Source organism: Trichoderma asperellum, chromosome 6, assembly GCF_020647865.1.
Source record: "Trichoderma asperellum chromosome 6, complete sequence".
Taxonomy (NCBI): domain Eukaryota; kingdom Fungi; phylum Ascomycota; class Sordariomycetes; order Hypocreales; family Hypocreaceae; genus Trichoderma; species Trichoderma asperellum.
The window spans coordinates 1,031,484-1,055,493 of record NC_089420.1 but is presented as its reverse complement, the minus strand read 5'-3'; the positions used below and the strand labels follow the sequence as shown (position 1 = coordinate 1,055,493).

Sequence of the window (24,010 nt, the reverse complement as noted above, 5' to 3'; positions counted from 1 at the left end):
GCAACCCCTCACTCAGTTCCCAAAATTGGCCGCAAAAGCTGCTTGACGTCTCCGATTTCCGTTTGCCCATTGACGCAACAGATCCAAAAGCAGGCAATAACCTTCACATGAGCCAGGATGCAATGCGTACCTGCTTATAGACCTAATGCAGCTGGGCAATCAGATCATGCCACAACGTGCGAGACCCGGCCCGGCGCCGGTGAACTATCACGGCCATTGCCTTGAACCTCATGCACGGCCAGCATAGTATCGCCCCGAACGGGAATGGTCGGGGTCATGTGCCGAAGCGGGATCTTTAACGTTTTGGGGGGTTCAGGAAGAAAGCCAAACGTTGACCAAACAATGCTTGGCCCGTAGATCGGCGAAAGCCCATTCTCGCTGTGGCCACGGGCTCTTGTTATCAAAGGTGTGGGCACCAAGACGGCGTCAACAGCGTTAACAGCCTCTCTGATACCGCGCCGCCGGCCGTGCTATTGGCTGCTCTGTGGCGAATAAAACGCGGGGCAAGGCGCTAAGACCGTTAAAACCCCCAAATTTGGAGGGGCGCTGTGGCTGCCCCGCCTCCGCTTTCCAGGCCCAATCGCTGGAGTTGAAGCTGCGACTTGACTCAACGATGCAGCATCTGGGCGTTGAGGCTTCGATTTGCCAGAGATCGATCATCCATCGCCGGCTTCTATCGCACCGTATGGAAGATGGATTGCCCCCCGCTCCAATCTTTCGGCCTCGGAAGCCCGCGGGATCCTTTGCATCCTTTGGCAGTGACACGATTTGATAATGACAACCTCTGAGCATCTACTTAAACATCGCGGTCCGCCAAACGGGGAGAGACTTGCAGAACCGATCATCTTCATCCTCTCTCAACTCCCATACACAAGCATCGGGTTCAGTCTAACAATTAGACTTAAGTTCTTTTTTCCCTTTATCTCAGCCACATTGTTGTCATTAACGCTATCTGCTGAGCACTAAGCATACACCAGCTCAACCTTGTCTTTCGTCTTAGGTGATATTGCACAGCGAGACAAAAGTACAAGTTATTTCATAAAACCTAGGAGCATCTTACGTCCTGCCTTTTCCCTTTTATCATCATTATTTACTGCTTCTCAATCGTTGCTTCTCACAATGGCCGTCATCACCGCTCCTCGGCCGCATCCGCTGGCTCCACTCTCGGCAGCCGAGCATACCCAGGCCCGCGATGCTGTTGCGAAGCTTCACGGCCCCTCTGAGACCATCTTTTTCAGAGCAATCCACCTGCAGGAGCCCAAAAAGGCTGAGCTGCAGCCGTTCCTCGAGGCCGAGCACACCGGCGCTCTGACAGAAGACACCCCGCGACCTGCCAGAGAAGCCATTGTCGAGCACGATGTGATCCGCGCTGATCGTGCCGAGTACATCAACGCCGTGGTGAACTTGGACAACGGAAAGGTGTCGACAGTGTCTGCCCCTGTGCCTCATCAGCCATATTTTACTCCGTAAGTCCTTTTTTTTTTTCGTTTCTGAGAAGCATGCACAAAGCAGCTTAGCGAATCTTACACGATGCTTAGTGGCGAGTTTGATCTTTTCAACGATCATTGCATCAACTCGGATCTGTTCAAGGACGCAATGTCTGAGTTTACGCTTCCAGAAGGATTTGAAGTCTGCGTTGAGCCATGGCCCTATGGCCCTCCCAACGCCGATGAGGAAAACATCCCGCGACTGATGCAGGGATTGGTCTATGCCAAGGACGCTCGCAACGGGAACCCGGATTCCAACCACTACGGCTATCCCATTCCCATTGTCCCCATCATGGACTGGCACACCAAGAAGATCACCAAGGTTGAGAGAATTGCAACTGGCGGCATTGGCGATGAGCTAGAGGCCAAGGTCCGAAGTGATAAGCCCGTCAAGCTGTTTGAGAACCACAAGGGCTGCGAGTATGTTCCCGAACTGCTTGACGTTCCCCTGAGGACGGACCTGAAGCCCATCAACATCACCCAGCCAGAGGGAGCCTCCTTCACCGTTCAAGACGATGGTCTGATTGAGTGGCAAAAGTGGAGGTTCCGTCTTGGATTCACCCCCCGCGAGGGAGCCGTCCTGCACGATGTTCACTACGACAACCGCTCAGTCATGTACCGCGTCAGCTTCAGCGAGATGACAGTTCCTTACGCAGACCCTCGACCTCCTTTCCACAGGAAGCAGGCCTTTGATTTTGGCGATGGTGGCATGGGCCGCGCAGCCAACAACCTGGAGCTGGGATGTGACTGTCTTGGCGCAATTCATTATGTCGACGCTCTTATGACTGAGCCTGATGGCTCACCATCTCCCGGCAAGGCTGTGGTGTGCCTCCACGAGCAGGACAACGGCATTCTGTGGAAGCACACCAACTTCCGCACCAGCCGAGCTGTTGTGACTCGCAACCGTGAATTCGTGGTCCAGTTCATTACCACTCTGGCCAACTACGAGTATATTCTGATGTTCAAGCTGGATCTTGCCGGTACAATTACACTCGAGACCCGTGCCACTGGCATTGTCAGCGTCACAGGCATCGACGAGGGAAAGACCAGCGCCTATGGCAACATCATGACTCCCGGAGTCATGGCCCAGAACCACCAGCACGTCTTCGCCGTGCGAATCGATCCCGCCATCGACTCTTACAACCCCGCCGATTCGCAAGTCATCATTGAGGAGTCACACAGCCAAAAGATTGATCCCAAGACGAACCCATACGGCAACTTCTACAAGGTACAGCGCCAAAAGGTCGAGGAAGCTACCTGGGTCGACGCCGAGCCGCGCATCAACAGACTGCTCAAGTTTGAAAACGCCAACAAGAAGAACCCCATCTCTGGCAAGAATCTCGGCTACAAGCTCGTCGCGCCGACGACTGCCATGCTGCTCGCCGAGCCGGAGGCCCTGGCGGCGCGACGTGCGCTGTTTGCCCATCACAATGCCTGGGTGACGGGATACCGAGATGGTGAGCTTTGGGCTGCTGGCGAGTTTACAAACCAGAGCACGCACGAGGTTGGTGGCGTGGCTGATATGGTTAAGCGAGGAGATTGGTTCACAGATCGAGAGTCGAACGGAGCCAACGGCACAAACGGACACGCTGAGGACGAGGGCAAGAGAAGCAGCCCTGTTGTATGGAGTGTGTTTGGCCTCACACACAACGTCCGAGTAGAGGACTGGCCCGTCATGTAAGTTCAACAATCAAACCGTGCTGCTGCTCTTCTGTTTCAGAGGAAACCATTTACTAACAAAAAGTCAATACAGGCCAGTTGAGATCTTCCAGCTTCACATCCGCCCTACCGACTTCTTCACAGCCAACCCCGCGCTGGACGTTCCCGGAACCAGGAACAACGCCAGCGTTCTCCTCGGAGGATCCTGCTGCACGTCGTCTGGCGACAAGAACAACGCGGCGATGGCGCAGAACAATCCGGTGACGCATCTGCAGGGCAGCGGTGCTGCAGTTCCTGCCAAGGATGCTGGCGCAAACGTTGACGAGAAGTTGGGCAAGAGGCTGAGCAAGACGTTTAACGGCATCTTTGGATCGAAGAAGGAGGTCAAGGAGGTTAACTGAGGGATTGGAAGAAAAAATAGCTTCATTTGATTTGTAGATTTTGTGCATACTTTTTTTCTTTTCCTTGTATTTTATGTATAGCCTTTTTTTTTTTTTTTTTTTTGCATTCAAGTTGTATTAAACAAGAGATGAATCAATTCCAATAAAGCCACCCAAGCTGCATTTATTTTTTTAATATCCTCATAATATACCAATACATACGTACGTTATACACATAAAATACACTTGTATCTCTAATCATCCATTCATCGAAAAAAAAAAACTTAGTGGTTGATCTTGAGCGAGAAATCCACATGAGGGACTCCCTGATGGATCGAGCTTGTAGAGATAATGTCCACATCTATTAAGTTATCAGCAACCAATAACGCACATTCACATAGTGAAAGAAAAAAAAAAAAGACTCACCATTGCACACATATGGCTCAACGTTATCCTCCCTCAAACCCCCAGACACCTCCAGCAAAAACTGCTTCTTGCCAGCCCACCTCTCCTTCAGGCTCCTCGCCGCAATCTTGACGCCATCACCCGTAAAGTTGTCCAGCATCACCACGTCCGCGCCCGCCGCAATGGCCTCGTCGGCCTCAGCCTCGCTCTGCACCTCGACCTCAATCTTCATGCTGAACCCGGCAACCGCCTTCGCCGCCGCCACCGCCTCGGTGATGCTGCCCCTGCTCCAGACATGGTTGTCCTTGAGCATCACCATCGAGCTCAGGTCCATTCTGTGCCCGTCCGCGCCGCCAACCAGCATGCCGTACTTCTCCACCAGCCGAAAGCCGGGCGTCGTCTTGCGCGTGCCCGCCAGCACGCCCCGATATCCCGCCGCCCGCAGCTTCGACACCAGCAGCTCGCTCTGCGTCGCTATGCCGGAGCACCGCGCAAGCATGTTGAGCGCAACCCGCTCGCCGAGCAGCAGGCCGCGCGCAGGGCCCGTGACGGTGGCGACCTTCATCTTGCCGCCGTTGCCGCTCAGGTCGAGATGCGAGCCTTCATCGGCGTGCCACTCGACGGTGCAGCCGCACTGGTGGAAGACCTCGTCGAAGAAGGGCCGGCCGGCGATGATGCCGGCGGATTTGCCCCAGAGGGTGGCGGTGCGGGGCTGTTCGCCGACGACGAAGCCGGCATAGTCGAGCGAGGGCGTGTCTTCGGCGAGCCAGGCGGTGACTTGGGGCTTCCAGCTGGGGGGGAGGAGGTTGGCGAGGGATGGTGGTGATGCCGAGGCAGACATGGCTGTGGTGATGATGGTGATGATGCTGCGGATGCTGTAAGAGTCGATAGTTTGAATGGTGAGGAGAGAATGGAAGAGTATTAGGAGGCGTGGGTGAAGGAGTGAGTGGCAGTCAGAGGCGAGAGAGAGAGAGAGAAGATGGCGACGAATTACGGGACGAAGTTGTCAAGAGGTCTGGTGTTTGTCATATGGTGCTTGACTATGTTTGCGACTACGGAGCTGCGACGCTGGAGCGAGCGGCTTCCAGCGGATAGCCGGCGTTCGGAAGAGGTGGGGGCGGGCCGAGTCCAGCTGCTGATCCCGTGCTATTGATTGAAGGTGCGTTATCCGAAAGCCTCTCTATTAGGTGTCCGCATTGCATGTGATGAGTGGTATAAAGAACACCAATAGCTTCTTCTTTTTTTTTTAACTATTGTATTATTGTTCAATGCCTTATATCGACGTCGCTCTTCATTGACAACAGCACTGACAGTGTGTCGTCTTGTTCCACATATGGAATTACGCTGAGACCGATCATGTCCCTCTTCCATCAACGGCCTCTTCAATCTTTGGCAATACTTTTTTGATCGTTTTTGTTTCCAAGGAACCAATAGGCCCCGAGACATTGCGACTGGGCATGGAGGTAAATGGAAGACTTCATTTATGTGTTTTGTTTCAAGAGAGTCGTGTCTGGGTCGATGGCAATAACACGCTCGTACTGAGTCTGGTTAAAAGCCAGCAGCTTGGTATATGAGTTGGCCCATGTATCTTGGAAAATAATAGTAGCGAATTCACTTGCTCATTTATTTGCCATCCGGAAAGTTCCGACAGGATCCTTATACTGTATCTGGCTCGGCACCACTTTGATTCCGTATTCATCTCGCGCCTTGACCAACAATTCTACTTCTTGGGAACCTCCGCCATTTAGGTATTCGGGGATGATTAGAGGTTGTTGGTAGGCACGATCTGTGGTGTTTATGAGCGTGGAGAGGGGCGCTATTGTAAAAAAAAAATATAATAAGAATGACGCGGCCTCGGCGAGTGGTTACAAGAGCGATGTAGTACACAGTAATATTCTCCAAACTGACATGCATAGCTATAGCACGATGTTATTACATAGTCAAACGTAGCATTATCAAAGGGCTAGAATGGATTGACCTAGGATGATATTATCTCAGGTCATCAATACGAGGTTCGTATCTGAGACAGTCTGACTTTTGAATCTAAACAAGCACGCGGTTGATGATATCATTTCAACCAACTCTCTTGTTGTCTAAGAAGTAGATGTTAACTACCGTCTTTGCCATGGCGCAGGATTCACGGATACAACTTATAAGGCACGGCAAGCTCAGGTCGGTAAGATGGGTAAGCCAAGGGACGTTCAGATAGTAGGGATGCTCAATCAAAGGATCACAGTATTAAATATGAGGTTACTAACTAATTCATATGTCTCTTCATGTTTGGGAGATCCGTTGATCACAACCATCAGAGATATTGAGGGTTGTCACTTATCAGTGAAAGACACCGTCAGTCTCCAGTTGCGAACAGTTAATCAGGGGTTGCTGTCGAATTTAGTCTCTAAAGATACTCATGGTCAGATTTCAAATATTGTTCAATCACCAAACTACTATACACCAAATCAAAAATCTCATGAGCCCATGCAGCCGAGGTCGGCAGAATACGTCTAGGTACGTACATGTAGTATTGGGCATCTCAGTGCCCCTCCACGTTTGGTCTGGCGGGGCATTCCAGATCCGCGCCGATCTCCGTGAGCATTGGATCAGTAACAGCCATTGACTCTCTCTCTATATATCATCTCTACATGATCTAAACATCATGCACATCACCACAAGCTTCTCTTCCTTATCTGAAGCTGCTCTCCTTCTCTCCTCCATCCTCTCCTCCTTCCCTTGCTTACAAGGTTTCGGATGGTCGCGCCGACTACCGGCCTTCTGACGCCACCGATTGGAAGCTCCAAGCCATCTCCACTGACCTAATCCTAGATCCAGATTATTTATTACATACGTGCATCCGTTCGGGCTTGAGCCGGTGCCAGCCTGCGTTAGACGATGACATCCCCTGCCCGAAACTCGATTTCGCTGGGAAACGAGAACAATTCGCCTCTCACGATAACTCGGCGGCCTCTCTTTTGATACTGCAAAGGAAGCTTTAATCAATAGCTCGAGATGGGAGAGACGGCAGAGAAAGCGGCTTGCAGAACGGCTGGCGACAGACCAGGCCTGGACGCCGAATACTACCATCTCGGCGACCTGCATCGCCCAGTTTCCACCAACAGTCCCATCGCCCAGACATGGTTCAACCGAGGCCTCATCTGGTGCTACGGCTTCAACCACGAAGAGGCGGCAAAATGCTTCGAACGCGCCATTGCCCACGACCCCGGCTGCGCCATGGCCTACTGGGGCCTCGCATACTCCCTGGGGCCAAACTACAACAAGCCGTGGGACCTGTTTGGCCGGAGAGAGATTCAAAACGCTGCCGGCCGAACGCATCACGCCATCGAAAAGGCCAAGGCCTGCGCCGATTCTGCGACGCCCGTTGAAAGAGCTCTGGTTGACGCTCTTCGGTACAGATATCCAAGGGCCGACGCGCCAACCAAGACTGACCGCCCGATATGGAATCGAGAATACGCCGATGCCATGGCTTCGGTTGCGGCCCAGTTTCCCGACGACCTGGACGTTGCCACCTTGTACGCCGATTCCATGATGAACCTCACGCCCTGGGCGCTATGGGACATCCGGACCGGCAATCCAGCCTCGGATGCCCGCACACTGGAAGTGAAGCGAGTCCTGGACCGTGGCATGTCTCTCGAGGGCGGCAACCGACATCCCGGCCTGCTCCATCTGTACATCCACCTCATGGAAATGTCCAACACGCCAGAGGCAGCCATGCCGGCAGCCAACAACCTTCGTGGCCTCGTCCCAGACTCGGGCCACCTCAACCACATGCCCAGCCATCTGGACATTCTCGTAGGCGACTACTCCAGAGCCGTCGTCGCCAACTCGGATGCCGTCCGCGCAGACGAAAAGTTTCTGAAGCGTGAAGGCCCCATGAACTTTTACACGCTCTATCGAAGTCACGATTATCACTTCCGCTTATACTCTGCCATGTTCTCGGGCCAGTCCAAGGTGGCCCTCGAGACGGTAGAGCAGCTCGAGGCAAGCTTCTCAGAGGAGCTTCTCCGCGTCGAGACGCCGCCCATGGCAGACTGGCTGGAGGCATTCCTCGCCATGCGCGTACACGTCCTCATCCGCTTCGGCAGGTGGAAAGACATCCTGGCGCTGAAGATACCCGAAGACCAGGATCTCTACTGCGTGACAACGGCTCTGACACACTATGCAAAGGGCATGGCCTTTGCAGCATTAGGTCAGGTAGATGAAGCCCGCGAGCAGCGCCAGCTATTCGCCGAGTCTGTTCCCCGCGTCAAGCCCAGTCGCACCCTCTTCAACAACAAATGCATCGACATCCTCTGCGTCGCAGAAGCCATGCTCGACGGCGAAATCGAATATCGGTCTGCCAATTACCACGCCGCCTTTGCCCATCTCCGCGAATCCATTGTCAGATACGACGGTCTCCCCTTTGACGAGCCCTGGGGTTGGATGCAGCCTGCGAGACATGCCTATGGCGCACTTCTCCTCGAGCAGGGCCATGTCAGCAAAGCACTCAGTGTATACAGCGCAGATCTGGGCATTGACGATTCTTTACCGCGGGTTCATCGCCACCCGAATAACGTCTGGTCACTGCACGGCTATCATGAGTGTCTGGTGAAACTGGGCAGGATAGCAGAGGCGAAGGAAGTGGAGGGCCCGTTGAGGAAAGCCATGGCTGTGGCCGATGTGCCTATTACGTCTTCGTGCTTTTGTAGATTAAGGACGGCCAAGATATGATGTAATGATGCGAATGCGAATGCGAATGTAATGTATTGATTGATTGATTGATTTAGTTAGCCTAGCCAGCATGTAGTTTACAGAATTTTACTTGAGGTCGATATATATATATATATATATATATGGTTACTGGTTACACATCAAATCACACGCCTAGATGTTGCAAGGAAATGGAAGTAGCCTTACCTCACCAAAGCCTACACAGCAATCTACAATCAATGAAGGCCGTGACAGGATTCACAGGCTTCAATGCTACGGCCAAAAACACGAACGGCGCGGGCGGGGGCATGCGCATCTGCTGCTCGACAGCAGAGCGAGATCATTGCTAGATAAAAAGCGTTGCAACCATCGTCAGCAACTTGTATCGGGACAGCCAAAAAAGAAACAGTCCATAACCAAAAGCCAAAGAAAAAAAAAAGAAAAGAAAACAATCATTCCAAAAAAAACAAATCATACGCCATCCTGGTCCTGTTCGGTTGATTTGCTGGTCATCACGTCATTACCCATAATCCTCGCCTTCTCCTGCGCCAAGAACGCCTCCTGCTCCCTAGCACTCTTATCCAAGTCGAGGAACGTCCAGATGCCTCCCGTGCTAACAATGGTCAGGGCAAACAAAAAGTAAAAAGGAGCGCTGTTGTTGCTGCTGTTGGGCGTGGCATCGATGATGGCGCTGCTGATGAGGGGGCCGATGAAACTCGATGATTTGCCAATGATGTTGAAGATGGAGAAGAAGAGAAATTCGTGGCCGCGGGGGGTTACGGAGCTGATCATGATCTGCGAGTAGCTGTACCACGGGCACACGAAGAGTCCGTAGAAGGCTTGGTACACCCAGACTTCCCATTCGTTGTGGAAGCCGAACTTATCAGTCCAGTTGCCGACCATGCCCCAGCCGTCGAGCAGGATGATGGATACCATGACGGCGTTGAACATGGTCTTGGCACTGAGGTTGAACTTCTTCTGGATAAGCCAAAAGCCACCAATGCCAACGGCCTGGGCGACAATGCCCACGATGAGGAGGTAGGTCAACTTCAGCGTGTCGTAAGCGACGACTTGATTCTGCAGGGTGGAGATGACGGTAACTGTTGTGTTTAGTGAGTCTCCAATGAGGAAATATCCAGCGAGGAAGATTAGACTCTGCTTCAACTGTCGGATCTGCGTCATTGCTTCATAGAGCTGCCAAAAGCCGACTGTAACAATATTATAGCCAGGCGGGATCTGCATGCCTGGGCGCTTCTTTTCAACAAAAAACCACGGAAGCGAGAGGACCAGCCAGACAGCAGTCGCGAAAGCGATGAGCACAGACAAGCCCCAGTTATTGTTTTCGGTGCTGTCGTCCACTTTGACGCCAAACATGATGCCCACGATGATGGCTAGGATTACAACCTCGCCAACCGACTGGATGTAGAAAGACACGTTGCTAAGCCGGCTCCGCTCCATCTCATCGCGGCGATCCAGCTCTTCCAGCGTGATGTCTCCAGATTCATATTGCAACCGTGAGTCTTTGAGCTTCGTGGTGTTGCGGGCTAGAGATGGGAAAGCGGCAGTCCAATATGTCAAGGTTAGCTGATACGCAATCAAACCGACAATGTATAGCGCGGTAGCAATCTTCCACTGCTCGGGTTTGTGGACGCCGAGCCAGCCAAATCCAATACCATAGGCAATGACAGACCAGACAATCAAAATCCATCGACGGCCAGTGCCAAAATCGGCGTAGGCACCAATAATCAGAAACAGAGCGGCTTGCAGAGCAAAAGAAATGCCGTTGGCGAGCAAAACAATGCTATTCACATCGCGATATCGGCCAGCAAATTCGAGGAGGCCAGATTCGGGAGCAGCCTGAGAAAGCAGGTTTTGGAAGGCCGTAGGGCCAAAGTTGAAAAGGGACAGGCCATTGGCGCCGATGTAATAAGCGTACCACGTCCAAATTTCCCACTTGGTCGTCGTAGGTATGTCGCCTTCAGCCAAGGCCGGCATCACTGTCCCTGAAAGCTCATCGGCGACTTCTATAGTTCTTGATGGCTCAGAAAGATCTTTTTTTTGTGCATCATCGTCTCGATTCTGAGCAGGATTCGAGCTGTCGTCGGGGTGTGGCTCCAAGGCCACTTTACTCGGAGAATTTAGAGACATCTTGTATAACAACACTGCTCCCAAAGCCGAACAGGGAGACAATGGATGAGGTATTAACAACGCAGAAAACACATGAAAAGTGGACAAGACGATGGCTTTTTATTCTCTTTTTTTTTTCCTAAAACTTTTTTTTTTTTCCGATAACGAGCCAACGGGAGGCATGAGGGGTTTTAGCTCATTCAATCAGCCAGCGCGCGCTCAGAGCTCCTCTTCTTATCCCCCAAATGCCACTCTGGGAGTTGTGAAACTCTGGTTACATTGTGGATGTCTCGGCCCCATATGGCTTAGGCCTCTTTTTCCTGATTATATGAGTGCCTGTATAGTTTGAATATGGCGCCGGTTAAGACGGATTAATGATAGCAGACGACGGCGTTCGTGTTGTACAAACTCGACGAGCGTGGATGTTAGCCACATGGATCCTGGCACACCTACGTCACCGTGGGTGAGCATCCCTGCAAGGCTTGCTCTAGCCCCGTAGCACAGGTCAGCCGTTCGCGGTATTTGCTCCGTGGTTTTATCTCGCAACCGGCACGAGCAGAACGATGGGAACGATGGCAGCAACAAGCCCACGATGGGAGCGGCAGGGCGCGGTGGGAGCAGAACAATCTGGAAGCCAGCCATCGGGAGTCTAAATAAAGTTGACCAGCAGCATGTCCTTGCTGGCGGGAGGGAGGTAGCGTTAAGAGATCCGACGAGCGTAAGGGCTGGAGCGCCAACCCAGAGCAGCAAGATTCAGGGCCAGAGGCTGCATCTCCAATCCCACCACCTAAAATATCCCCCGCCACTTTCTCCGCCCAGGCTAGGCCAATTCAAACCGCTCGTCCGTCCGCTGCTGGCGAGCCCACAGAGCCAAAAAGCGAGGCGATCTCACGATCTTCCCCCGCATGAGCCTCCACGTGGATGTGATGTGCAGATGGCGAGACGCCGGGCTTTTGCGTTTCCAGAAACAGAGCAAATTGCTCCCACAGCCAAGCTTTCCCAAAGTCTTTGCGCGTCGTCGCCGAGCGATTTTCCGCGGCTCCCTCAGGCCATCTGCTAGCAACATCAGCACGAGCATAACGAGTGGCGCCCACAGATACCCTTGCAGCAGGCCATAACCCACCGAACCCCATGTGGATGCAGGCAGATGGTCGTGTTAGCACCGGCGTGGATCCAGTTCAGCCTACATGATGCTGCAAGCGTGCGATTCAGGCCAGGCTGATAGGACGGTTGTGCGTTTTGGAGGCCTGTCATTGGCCACCTTGTCTCGTGTTTCTCACCGAGTTTGTGAAGCACATGCGGAATCCGGTAAGAATCGCCCAAAGATGCAGACCTGTCGTATTTTGACTCGCGGTGGAAGAATGCGCATTCTAAAATGAAGCCAATGCGTGCGTTAAATTGCGCATTGCCTGCTGCCTGAGGAAAGGTATCTCGCAGGAAAGGGCAAAGTACGTATCTTTGCCATTGCGCACCTTACTAGCGGCAAAAAAAAAAAAAAAAAAAAAAAACACCGGCAGAATATTTCAATCCTCTCGTTCACGCATTCTTTTGCTCTGATTTCTCTTGTTTCACCTTTTTCCCATTTTAGTCTCAAAGATCAAGTCAATGTGGCCAAAGAGGGTCAGTTTAGCCCCGGCGTCCCCTCTTTTGTATAAGGAATCATTATTTTAGATCGCTCTAGTGGCATGGAACTGAGCAGAGAGGCAAATTGATTCGGCCCTGCTATCAATCCACTGTAATGCTGGCTGGTTACATGCGGGTTCTCCTGCCGCATAACATTATACCGAAGGCCCTCGGCGAACTCCATCCACTGATACTGTAGCTGAATCACTTAACTTGGCGCATTGTATGGAGTTGGTCCAATGGCCCGCTATATCGTCGTGAATTGCTCATATATACGCTTGCGTACCCAGATTCACAGGACTTGGCACATAGATAGCAAACAATTACATGTATATTTCAACTGATAGAAAATAATGATCAAGGAGGAGTCGATCCATTTAAGAAAAAGGAAGCGTGAATATAACATGTGCAAAGCAATTGACCTACACGACTTTGTCATGAAAAGGATGTGAGAGACTGAAATCTATCTTACTATTACATCTGTTGAGATCTAGTAGACACATTTAGCAAGGAGGATATATCTCAGGACCTGTATTGGATGCCATTGGAGCGATATTCCAGTCTTACATTAACGGTCAAAACATTTGCACGCATAATACTCAATCATGTAGACACCTACGCCGGCATGGTTGGACGGTGGCAAGTACAATTTTTGGTCTGGATTTCGCTACAACAGAGAAATCATTGTGATTGGTTAAATTGCTGGCCCGAGAGTCTACTCACTCGCTTCTTCCTCTGATCATCTCCACGTGGTTCCATCTGATCTGATACACTCGTTCCCATTGAAGCGAATAAACGTCAGGATTTAAGCTTAGATTTGCGAAGTCCGCTTAATCAACTCTATAAACAGACAATTCATGCCGTTTCGTTTTCCATACGCTTCAAATCTAAGCCTTGTCATCTCCAAAAACTCCTACCCAAGCTCTTTGCGCTACACATTAAGCCGCAATGCTATTATCCCCTCAAATTATAATATGACGGTTTGACGGTTAACATAATCCAATACATGATGAAACCGATATATTCAAATAGACACAACAAAATTATAATTATGTTTAGTGGAATATACGCCTTGAAAATACAGGGTCAGATATAGCCAGACAAATTACAGAATGCCAACATCTTTGAATGGGATCTTATCTCAATTTCTTAGAATGAAAGATACAGTTCAACCAAGCTAGCTGCAGTAGGAGTGCAGATACTACAATAGCTATCAAATCGAATCAAAGTCATACACAGTATATCGCTTGTTTACATATATTCCAAGTGTACACATCGTGCAAATTGAGTCTCGTGAGAATGACGTTCTCATAGTTGAATGGCAGAATTTGACTGCAGATCAGCACCCACTGATTCCTTTAGTGACATGCATGACGATGTAACCACATGGTTGAGAGGCAGACACATTGAATTGGCCGAGTGGCGCCAGCCTTGCAACAACTCTGTTCACCTCGCCAATCACGTCGATCAGAGCACCAAAGTGATTATACACGGATGTGAGTCCGTGGAGGGGCTACAGTGTGTGGATAGATAATGCTTGGGTACGAGGTGCTGCTGTTCCTGTATATACCAAGTCGTCATCGCGTATTGATTTATTGGGCAAAACAGGGTCAATCGCAACAACGCAAGTCGCCGTAGATCTGCAATAGATTAAAATCGACACTTGGATACATCATACCAGGAATGGGGTGCTGATATGATACCCTTAACTCCGGGTAAGCCACAGTTTGCTAAGTAAATGACATTCCAAAGTAAAAGAAGCTTTGCATAGCACGGCCAACCCCGCGGAACCTGCAAGTGATCTGTAGGAAGTTCTAAAGCACAGCTGCATATGTATAGTGATAGGCAGCAGAATTGTTTTGCTGACAGTTCCACCATCGATGACCGCGGCATAAAGCTGAAAGGCACATGATAATGCCTGCTCCAATAGAAGATCATCTGCGCTGATCAGGGTCCCTGCAGTTCGCATTCTCGCTGAGACTTGAGATTGAAATCAGGCACATAATTATTGCAGCGTCGTGTCATTGCTCTCCAGAATGTTTCACCATGTGGAAAAGAGGGCATCTGGAGCATTGGGGCGCCGAAAATCCGGGGAAACTGGAGCATGGGAAGAGCCGACTCCAAAAAAATATGGCGACATGCAACGCATTGATCAATTCACAGTAGATGTCACCGCTCGTGACTTTGTTCAGCGGATGGAGTGACTGCGGGGAATTTTGCGGAGAATTGGGCCATGCTTGGATGCTGATGCTTTGTTACTGCAGAGTAAAGCGAGCATTAGTAAAGGCCGGCATCGTCATTGTGCTCTCGTCTTGGAAAATCCGACGCCGATCCGCTTCATTGCCATCGCAAGATGTGCGCAGGAGCTTTCTTAATGACGTCGGAACATGGCCGGAAATAGCTGATGGCTTGGCTGGTGGTTGTTGGGAAGCATCGGGAGAATCCAGCCAGAGCCGGGCTAGGCTCAGAAGGATGGCTTCTTGCGCAAATCATGTTGTAGGAGTCGCTGTGGCACCGGCATAGAAGATATTATGGTTATTACATCACCGGCTAGGCGCCACGATTACCATCTTTGGCAACCCCGATGGAAAGTAGGGTAGCCAGAAGTTAAGAGACGGCTCCGAATTCCTCATGAGAATTCGGCGGGCGAAACCATATTCTCCGAAAAAAGGAGCCCGTTTTGATGCCGGCCATTTTGAACAAGTGCGGAGGGAGCAAACAGCCGTTTAGCAGCGGCCACTCGCCTTTTTGTGCATATAATGTCACATCATATTGTGTGTACTTCATGTATCCACGACCCTGTCTTCTCCAGTTCTCCAGTTCCCGAGGTGGGTCAAGATGCTTCGTGGAGCTCCAGTATTGAACCGGGAGGATACAAAGAAAACAATAAAAAGATCCGCTTTTTCTCCAGGCAACGAGATTCCCAGACAAAGCAGCCTATAAGTGATGATGGCCCCCCTACAGTACGCAGCCTCGGGACGGAATACCGTGCTGTGTGTGCAGGAGAACCAAGGTTTGGGATCCTGGGACGCCTTCTCGCGAGGTGATCGGCGTTGATGGCGGACAATGCCTGTTGGTGCCGGCCCTTAGAAATCACAAGAGCCAAGCGGCATTCAAGCATTGCTGATGATTAGGTTGGTGGCTGACGCCTCCAATTGGGGAAGTTGGAGGAAGATGGAGGGCGACTTACATGCAAGATGCGATAAGGGGAGCATGTTATAACAGTCAAGAGTCTCCTTCGTGTCGACAATGACTTTTTGGAGAGCTCCTTTTATCATATGTCATGAATATAATGCTCCCAAGTCCCCTTGAAGCAGTCCAAGTATCTGGAGCATCTATTCAAGCTCAATCTTCTACCTAGACATAGGGATGCAGGTGCAGCTTGTCCTCTTGCCCATGCAATCTCACTTACACGTATCTGTGCTCCCTGACTACCAAGTGCTACGCGTGTCAACAACTCCATCGTTGACTTAAACCCCTCGCCCATCCCATCTTCACCATTGATTATTGGAACCAAGCATCTGTGCACATCATGGAGAAAAAAGACAGTATTAGCTCTCATGATGGCACTGAGAACGTGGAAGATGTGCCTCGGCGTGGCTCCTTTGCCAACATAGAGAATCTCTCTGCCGTTTTCGAAAATCCTCTCAAGCAACGCACCAAAGAGGAGCTTCTAAAAGACGTTGGGGAGTTCTGCCGAATCCACGATCTCAACGACTATCTCGATGACTTCCGCAAAGGCGCCCTGGCCGCCCAGAGTCCAGAGTCCCTCCAGTCCCTGTCAGAACTCACCGCAGAGGACAAAACTATCATCGAACGCGAGCAGACTCACCGTTGGTCCCATCCATTTATGCTCTACTGGCTTTGTTGCATGTGCTCCATGGCCGCTGCAGTGCAGGGAATGGACGAGACGGTCAACAATGGTGCTCAGGCGCTGTACTTGGCGGATCTCGATATCGCGGGCCCAAACGTCACTCGATTCTCTCCATCCATGCAGGACAATATTACTGGCCTCGTCGTCGGCGCTCCGTATCTCTGCTGCGCCATCCTTGGCTGCTGGCTGACTGAGCCCCTGAACAAAGTTCTCGGGCGGAGAGGAACCATCTTTATCTCTTGCTTCATCGCTGCTGTTGCGTCGATTTGGGAGGGTGTTGCCAACTCTTGGGTGAACCTCTTCCTTGCTCGATTTGTCCTTGGACTCGGAATTGGCCCCAAGTCATCGACAGTACCCGTATACGCCGCCGAGTGCAGCCCAGCGCCGATTCGAGGTGCCTTGGTTATGCGTAAGTCTCCATAGTGCTACTTATCCTTTCGACAATACAGTGTAGAGCTAACTGAGAATCTTCAACAGAGTGGCAGATGTGGACAGCTTTTGGCATCATGCTTGGCAACATAATGGGTGTCGCCTTTGGTCCATCAACTGGCATCAAGCCAAGTCTCGGCTGGCGTCTCATGCTTGGCAGCACCGTCGTTTTGCCCCTAATTGTCTGTGTCCAAGTTTATTTCTGCCCAGAATCCCCTCGGTATGTTTCTGTTGCCATGTGTGCATTATATAGCTTAACGCTGACTTTTTTTGCAGTTGGTATATTCAGCATAATAAAGTTAAGAAGGCTTTTCGGTCATTCCAACGCCTTCGACACTCCAACATCCAGGCCGCCCGTGACACTTATTACACCTATGTCGGAGTAGAGCTCGAGAGAGAAGTTAATAGGGGCAAGAATCTCTTCACGCAATTTATTGAGCTTTTTACTGTCCCTCGTAACCGTCGTGCCACATGGGCCACTTGGATTCTTATGTTTGGGTAAGTAAAAGCGACCACTATCTTAATTATTCGAAATCCATACTGATTGACATCTTTTCTTTTATATAGCCAACAATTCTGTGGAGGTAAGGGATATTATTATGATTCTCTTGATTAATTTTTTTTCTTTCTTTGACATTGTAGATACTAACTTACAACGCAGTGAATGTCATCGCATACTACAGCACCACTATCTTTGTGAACTCTGGCTACTCCACCAACTCAGCTTTACTTGCATCGATGGGTACTGGTATCCTCAATTTTGTATTCGCTATTCCCGCAATCTTCACCATTGATAGGTGGGGTCGCCGAAACCTTTTACTCTTTACCTTTCCTTTCCTATGCATCTTTTTGCTCTGGACCGGAATGTCCTTTTTCATCCCTGATGACCCAAGCAACATCAAAAAGAGAGTCGGCATGGTTACAACTGGCATGTATCTTTTCGAAGTCTTTTATTCTCCAGGTGAAGGCCCGGTGCCTTTTACATACTCGGCAGAGGCGTTCCCAGTCCATGTCCGTGATGTGGGTATGTCGTGGGCTACCGCAACAACTTGGTGCTTCAACTTCATTCTATCGTTTACCTGGCCATCGCTCCAGAGAGCATTTACCTCTCAGGGTGCATTTGGGTGGTACGCAGCTTGGTGTGCCGTTCTTTGGTTCCTCATCCTCCTCTTTGTTCCCGAGACCAAGGCACTTACCCTTGAAGAGCTGGATCAAGTGTTTGGTGTCAGTACACGCAAACACATGAGCTACCAGATCAAAAATGCTTTGTGGCATTTCAGAGTTTGGGTTTTGCGTCAGAAATTGGAGCCTCTTCCTCCATTTTATCGCCAAGCTGAGAGGCTGCACAAGTAGAGACAAAATGGGACAACACAGTTTATAGACTGATGTTCTTACAGAAGCATGACACACGCTTCACTGATGTTTTTTGGTGGGAGGTGAGAAAAGACGGTAGATGATGCCGCATGTTTTGTTGCGTGTTTGGGTAATGGGTTTTTTGTATTGTTATGATACCGAGTGCACTCATGAGTGTCACATTGTTAGCTGTATAGTAGCCGCAATGAATGAGATTTGAGTATTGTATATGTAACCAGTTGTATCTCTTTAGCCGTCGCACATCTGCTGTTTGGTGTATTCTAAGCCTTGATGTAGATCGCTGATGTAGTGAAAAATCTATAAAAAAAATAGTTGACTGGAGCTTGCACTTCATAATCTAGATCCTATTCTAATAAAACGACAAGCATGCATGAAATGGCGCCGTGGGTGACTCACCGGCGGTGAAGTTGGGGCTTAGGAGCGGCTGTGCAGATCTAGGCTCAATTCAACAGATGGTGCCCAGAGTATCAGATAATACCAAAGAAACGCCCATCGCATAAATTATAATAATGCCTTACAAACTTCATCTCAAGAGCAATTTTTGTCTTCTCCTGATAGCAAATTCGTCAAAGAGAAAACAGCAGGTCCCATCTTACCTCTCGTAGGGCTGCAACACTTGTGCACTTACACCACAGCAAGCCCCACGCTACGTGGGAGAATCACATCCAACCATCTCATACTCAAAGACACGAACGCAGTTCTATATTTTCGTGCGATGAAGCCAATTTTACTTGAGGGCCGCACTGGTGAAGGTGGAGGCCAGCTCGTCCGTCTTGCTGTGGCGCTGGCAGCAATCACTTCACAGCCAGTCAAGATAGCCAACGTGAGAGGCAATCGGCCAAAAGGTGGAGGTTAGTAGGATCAATGTCAAGCTACATGTGAAATCACCGCCATGATGAGGTGCTAAATATCAAATCACTAGGCCTCAAGAACCAGCACGTGGCAGCCATCGGATGGCTGGCCCAAGTCACCGAAGCGGATGTTGAAGGTCTCAGCGTCGGCTCAAAAACGGTGACTTTCATACCCAGACGGCCACCGACAGAGCTACTCCAGCGCAACATATCCATTAGGACTGAATCGGGGGCTGCGAGTACGATGCTGGTCCTTCAAGCGATGCTACCGTTCCTGATTTTCGCGAGTAACGATACAGACGAGCCTGTGGCAGTGGAACTTTCGGGAGGCACAAATGTTGCCTTTTCGCCGAGTTACGAATACTTTGATCAAGTGCTGGCGCCCACGCTGGAAGAGCGGTTCGGTGTGAAAATCGAGCGGGAGCTGAAAGCTCGGGGATGGAGTCTAGGGCGACAGTCCTGGGGGTCCATCTCGCTCAAGTTGTATCCAATAGCCAAGGGCGAGAAGCTCAAGTATGTGCCTCCGCCGCAGTACAGCTTCCCAGAGTCGTTTGAGGTGAAGAGCATCGACATCAGCATCATCACGCCGATGCATTCGCATAACAAGCTTCAAGAGAGCATAGTAGAAGACATTGGCGTTCTCTGGCCAGGCGCCGACATCAACTTCAAAGTAATCGAGGATTCATGCAGCGACAGCCGCTGGTCGGTGCTTCTAGTCGCGCATTCTGCGGACGGTATTCGCTGGGCAAGCGACGTTCTCACATCTGCGCCGAAGAATATCAAGGGATACGATCGCTTTGTCTCAATGCTGTCCAAGAAGCTGTGCAAAGGCTTATATGAGGAGGTGTCTCTGGGTGGAGTCGTGGATGAGCATCTCCAGGACCAGCTGATCTGCTTCCAGGCGCTCTGCGATGGCCCATCGGCGTTTCCCAGGGGAGACGATGCCGCGCTGGACGGTCCGCTCGGGCCGTTGATTGACTCGATGGGGAACCTGCAGCTTGGAGACGGCAAGATGAGGAGGGAGAAGACGCTGGAGCCCTTTGGCCATGGCTCGAAGCACGCAAGGACGGCGCGCTGGGTTGTTGGCGAGCTTCTCCCTGGCGCGGAGTTTTACAACAGGGGAGATTTGGTCAAGGGGATTGGCTTCTCAGCGCAGTGAGTCATGCAGCAAAACGCTGCATGGTTAGCGCTTATGAATGAATATGAATGTGTGGCGATATCTCATGTATACCTATAATACCCTTTGTTCTTGATTCTTTCGTGGTGTTTTGGAAGAGACAGATGTATATAAAAACTGGTAGACAGAGCATATACTAATCAGAGAAGCGTCAAGTCATGCACAACATGTCTAGAAAGAGGATCAATTTCAAAACCCCGGGTTTCTTTACTTGTTTGAACCAAGGCGCAAAGAAATACACCGTCTCCAACCGACAGAAAAAAGGTAGCAAGGGAAAATACCTACCTACCTACCTATTCCCTCGAACCCACTTTACGGGCTAGACGTGTCTCGCTAAGATCTCCAGATCTGACCGCGTGCATGGGCCAAATTTTTCTTGTTGCCAGATCTGCCTTCTGGAGGATTCTACGTATCTGTCCGAGCCGCGCGCGTTGCTATATAATCAAAAAAGTCTCCTTACTACTTTCATTATCAACCCCAGCCCAAGCCCGTGTCCAAGGGCATCCGCGCCGTATGTAGTATCAGCCCTCGCTATTATGCAGCTAATGGTTCAGTAGCAACAATGTCGTAAGAAATAGCCTCGGAATTGATCAGCAAAACCCCGGAGCTACACATGTGCCTCCATAATTGTAATTGCCGTGATAAGCAATCAAATGTCCAAGGATGGGGGGGCCGGCCTCGGGAGTCGATTCAGGACCCGCCACGGAAGTAGTACTAATATGCGACCTCGGCCGAGGGTCAAAAGGCCAAAAGTCCTAGCTAGATAGGTCGAAATGGCCGTCAATATCGTCCAGTAGCCGTTGGTCCTGCGCGTTCATGAGTCAGATGAGACAGAGTCTCAACTTCGCTGCATAGAGACTATTGAGGCGGCTGGATGTTATACCGTCGCTTACTTCTCTCGGTTGCTCGAGTTGGTATTTGAAATATTCATCTTTTCTACAATACTTCATTTTTCACAACTACCTCTCTCTTCTTGCGGCAAGTGAGTTGTGATCAACTAGGTGCTCACAACCATGGAGACAACGATACCGCCGATTTCTGAACCCGCGGCGGTTGCTGCCGCTGTCGCCAGCGCTAATAGAGATGAGCATGCGACCACGGTCGGCCAAGCGCTGAAGCGGTATCCCAGCGCCATCTTCTGGGCAATTGCAATGTCCTTTACAATTGGTAAGAGTTGTTGGTCGATCAATCTTGATGTTGTCAGAGCGTAGGTTTGAAAATGTTCTGTTTAACTGATTGCCATGTAAATAGTCATGGTTGGCTACGACACAATCCTGATGGGCAGCCTCATGGCATACCCCTCATTTGTTGAGAAATACGGCACATATCACCCTGAGCTTGGCGTCAAGGTGATATCAGGGCCGTGGCAAGTTGGCCTCAGTACCGCGGGCTCCTGTGGAGGCGTCTTTGGCATGATTATCAATGGCTTCGTTACCGAGCGGTTCGGCCACCGCAGAGTCACCATGGTTGCTCTCGCCATCATGACGGGATTGATCTTCATACCCTTCTTTGCGCCCAACGTGCACGTCTTACTCGCCGGACAGTGCCTTCTTGGGGCGATTTGGGGCATCTTCTCCATCATGGGAGCAATGTATTCGTCCGAGATATGTCCCCTCGCGCTACGAGGCTACATGACCTCCTTCATCAACATCTGCTGGGTTATCGGCCAGCTGATTATCGCTGGAATTTTGCAAGGACTTGTCAACAACACTACCAAATGGGCTTACAAAATCCCCTTTGCCGTTGAGTGGGTTTGGCCGGTCCCCCTGTTCTTCCTCGCATGGCTGGCCCCTGATTCTCCGTGGTGGCTTGTCCGACAGGGCCGGATTGAGGATGCAGCATACTCTTTGAAGCGGCTTTCTCGAGGTCTTACTGATGAGCAGATTTGCCAAAAGGTCCTCATGATGAACGACACAAACAGGCTCGAGCAGAAGTTGAAAGCCGACGCAAGCTACTGGGACTGTCTCAGGGGCGCCAACTTGAGGCGCACAGAAATCGCATGTTTGTCCCTTTCATCCCAGAGTCTGATTGGGCAATCTTTGGCGTACAATGCCACGTACTTCTTTGTACAAGCTGGCTTGTCAGCCTCCGATGCTTACAAAATGAACTTTGGCAACATGGGCATCGCTTTCGTCGCGACCTGTTTCTCATGGGTGTTGATGACACATTTTGGCCGGCGAACGGTGCTCTTGTGCGGCTACACTTTCCTGACACTTGATCTCCTCCTTATTGGCGTTTTATCCTATGCCTCGAATAACTCGGCGGCGAAATGGGGCCAGTCTGCTTTGGCACTCGTCTGGCTGGCTGTGTATTCGGCCACTATCGGACCGCAGACATGGGCAGTCGCCGCCGAAGTCTCATCGACGAGGTTGCGGGCCAAGACCCTTTCTATTGCCGGTGTCATTTACAACATTGTCAACATTGTCGACAATACGATCGAGCCATATCTTATCAACCCCACGGAAGCGAACTTGAAGGGCAAGACGGCGTTTGTTTGGTTTGGCATTAGCTTCTTGGTGACTTTATGGGCTATTTTCCGCATCCCTGAGACGCGCGGAAGAACGTATGGAGAGCTCGACGTGTTGTTTGAGAAGAAGATTCCTGCGTGGAGATTTGGAACAGCCGAAGTGGAGGATGATATTACCATTATTGGGGACGACGAGTCTCAGGTGAGGGAAGAAGATGAGAAGCGAGATGTGGTAGAGCAGCAGGCGGTGGCCACGATATCATGAGTTATGACTTCTATGACATTGACTAGTTCAGATTACGCGTATACCCATCTCCTATTAATATAGTAATTTCTAGCTAATCGCTGCTAATTAGACTTATCGTTATGGAACAGATGTGCTCTATGTATAACTCTAGCAAGAATCACTCCAATCAAGGTTCAGCTTAGTGTGTAAAATAATTGATTCATTTCCAAAAGATGTACAATATATATCCAATTCGTATATAAACCGTTCCTCGGTGTTCCTATTCACCCATATCATGACTCCATATAAACACATATATCCAAATCCTAAATCGTTAAACTTATTTGCATAAAAAATCGGTTACACCAGAGTGGTAAAACATCCTACCACAGTCGCCTCTGGTAATAGACAGGCTTGTCGGACTGTGACAATCTCAAAATCTCATCCTTGATCATCTTTCTGCGCTGTGCTCTCGATATCGGAGCCTTGTTTTTAGATAGCGGATCCGGGTTCTCGACGGCCCATGACTTATCAGCCACAGTCTGCTGAATCTTTTCCAGCATTTCAAGCTGCTTCTTTGTGGGCTCTCCATCAGGGATGGCTGCGGGAGCCTCTTTCTGTCCCTCCTCTTTCTGCTCTGCCTTTAGCTCAGGCTTAGACTCAGACTCAGGCTCTACCGGCGTCTCTTCGACCTGAATCTCTGCATCCGACACCCGAGCCTGAGGCCCCATACTGCGAGCTTCTCTCGACCATCTCTGGCCCTCAGTTTCCAAAACGATCAATTCGCTCTCTTCTATATCCGCGAGTGCGCCTCTAAATTCTTCGGGCAGATGCGCTTTCGGCGATTGGCGGGGCCGGATAGCTGCTCGCAGGTCTCGCAGGGTACGCTGCTGGATTGCGTAGCCGCTCAGAAAGAGGGCACTTGTGCAAAGCATGACTGTACACAGTGAAAAATTAGACATTTATTGCTGTTTGGATAGAAGCAGCCTTCGGGGAGAAAGCCGTGGCGTACTCATAGTGGCTGTGGCCAGCATAGACACCTGACCGGAGGTAAGGAGAATACGACGCATATTTGAAGCTATTATGACGACAACAAAATTTTCGTGTAATTTGTACAACTTGAAAACAATAATAATACTAACACGCGATAAAAACTCGCTTTATTTGATGCAATTCAAGGCTTGAATGATCTGGATACACAAAAGACGGCAGCCCGCGTATACAACG

The 24,010-nt window shown here is 50.4% G+C and overlaps 9 protein-coding genes across 9 annotated transcripts; 5 read left to right on the top strand and 4 right to left on the bottom strand.

Moving 5' to 3' along the window:
• Window positions 1-360: 360 nt before the first annotated feature.
• On the top strand, window positions 361-3,708 carry TrAFT101_009819 (uncharacterized protein). The gene is made up of 3 exons (XM_066128767.1): window positions 361-1,466; window positions 1,539-3,164; window positions 3,241-3,708. Exons 1-3 carry the CDS (start codon window positions 1,120-1,122, stop codon window positions 3,545-3,547), a joined length of 2,280 nt encoding a protein of 759 aa, XP_065984890.1. The 5' UTR covers window positions 361-1,119; the 3' UTR covers window positions 3,548-3,708.
• Window positions 3,709-3,810: 102 nt separating this feature from the next.
• TrAFT101_009818 (uncharacterized protein) lies at window positions 3,811-4,772 on the bottom strand (the record flags this gene model as incomplete). Its single annotated transcript, XM_024906673.1, has 2 exons — window positions 3,811-3,887; window positions 3,953-4,772. The coding sequence occupies 2 exons, from the start codon at window positions 4,770-4,772 to the stop codon at window positions 3,811-3,813; spliced, it is 897 nt and encodes a 298-aa protein (XP_024761250.1).
• A 1,790-nt stretch (window positions 4,773-6,562) lies between these two features.
• TrAFT101_009817 (uncharacterized protein) lies at window positions 6,563-8,905 on the top strand. Its single transcript, XM_024900101.2, has one exon. The coding sequence runs from the start codon at window positions 6,938-6,940 to the stop codon at window positions 8,654-8,656; it is 1,719 nt and encodes a 572-aa protein (XP_024761251.2). The 5' UTR covers window positions 6,563-6,937; the 3' UTR covers window positions 8,657-8,905.
• A 201-nt stretch (window positions 8,906-9,106) lies between these two features.
• On the bottom strand, window positions 9,107-10,783 carry TrAFT101_009816 (uncharacterized protein; the record flags this gene model as incomplete). The annotated part of the gene is made up of 1 exon (XM_024908065.2): window positions 9,107-10,783. The coding sequence occupies one exon, from the start codon at window positions 10,781-10,783 to the stop codon at window positions 9,107-9,109; it is 1,677 nt and encodes a 558-aa protein (XP_024761252.1).
• An 809-nt stretch (window positions 10,784-11,592) lies between these two features.
• TrAFT101_009815 (uncharacterized protein) lies at window positions 11,593-12,016 on the bottom strand (the record flags this gene model as incomplete). Its single annotated transcript, XM_066128766.1, has 2 exons — window positions 11,593-11,815; window positions 11,886-12,016. The coding sequence occupies 2 exons, from the start codon at window positions 12,014-12,016 to the stop codon at window positions 11,593-11,595; spliced, it is 354 nt and encodes a 117-aa protein (XP_065984889.1).
• A 3,618-nt stretch (window positions 12,017-15,634) lies between these two features.
• TrAFT101_009814 (uncharacterized protein) lies at window positions 15,635-18,377 on the top strand. Its single transcript, XM_024900095.2, has 5 exons — window positions 15,635-16,668; window positions 16,737-16,908; window positions 16,965-17,186; window positions 17,256-17,272; window positions 17,350-18,377. Exons 1-5 carry the CDS (start codon window positions 15,918-15,920, stop codon window positions 18,039-18,041), a joined length of 1,854 nt encoding a protein of 617 aa, XP_024761254.1. The 5' UTR covers window positions 15,635-15,917; the 3' UTR covers window positions 18,042-18,377.
• Window positions 18,378-18,490: 113 nt separating this feature from the next.
• TrAFT101_009813 (uncharacterized protein) lies at window positions 18,491-20,271 on the top strand. Its single transcript, XM_024903850.2, has 2 exons — window positions 18,491-18,913; window positions 18,985-20,271. The coding sequence occupies exons 1-2, from the start codon at window positions 18,778-18,780 to the stop codon at window positions 20,070-20,072; spliced, it is 1,224 nt and encodes a 407-aa protein (XP_024761255.1). The 5' UTR covers window positions 18,491-18,777; the 3' UTR covers window positions 20,073-20,271.
• A 270-nt stretch (window positions 20,272-20,541) lies between these two features.
• On the top strand, window positions 20,542-22,917 carry TrAFT101_009812 (uncharacterized protein). The gene is made up of 2 exons (XM_024900022.2): window positions 20,542-21,257; window positions 21,342-22,917. The coding sequence occupies exons 1-2, from the start codon at window positions 21,104-21,106 to the stop codon at window positions 22,820-22,822; spliced, it is 1,635 nt and encodes a 544-aa protein (XP_024761256.1). The 5' UTR covers window positions 20,542-21,103; the 3' UTR covers window positions 22,823-22,917.
• Window positions 22,918-22,968: 51 nt separating this feature from the next.
• On the bottom strand, window positions 22,969-23,955 carry TrAFT101_009811 (uncharacterized protein). Its single transcript, XM_024910601.2, has 2 exons — window positions 23,796-23,955; window positions 22,969-23,720 (listed from the first exon to the last, which is right to left on the bottom strand). Exons 1-2 carry the CDS (start codon window positions 23,851-23,853, stop codon window positions 23,167-23,169), a joined length of 612 nt encoding a protein of 203 aa, XP_024761257.1. The 5' UTR covers window positions 23,854-23,955; the 3' UTR covers window positions 22,969-23,166.
• Between the last annotated feature and the right edge of the window lie 55 nt (window positions 23,956-24,010).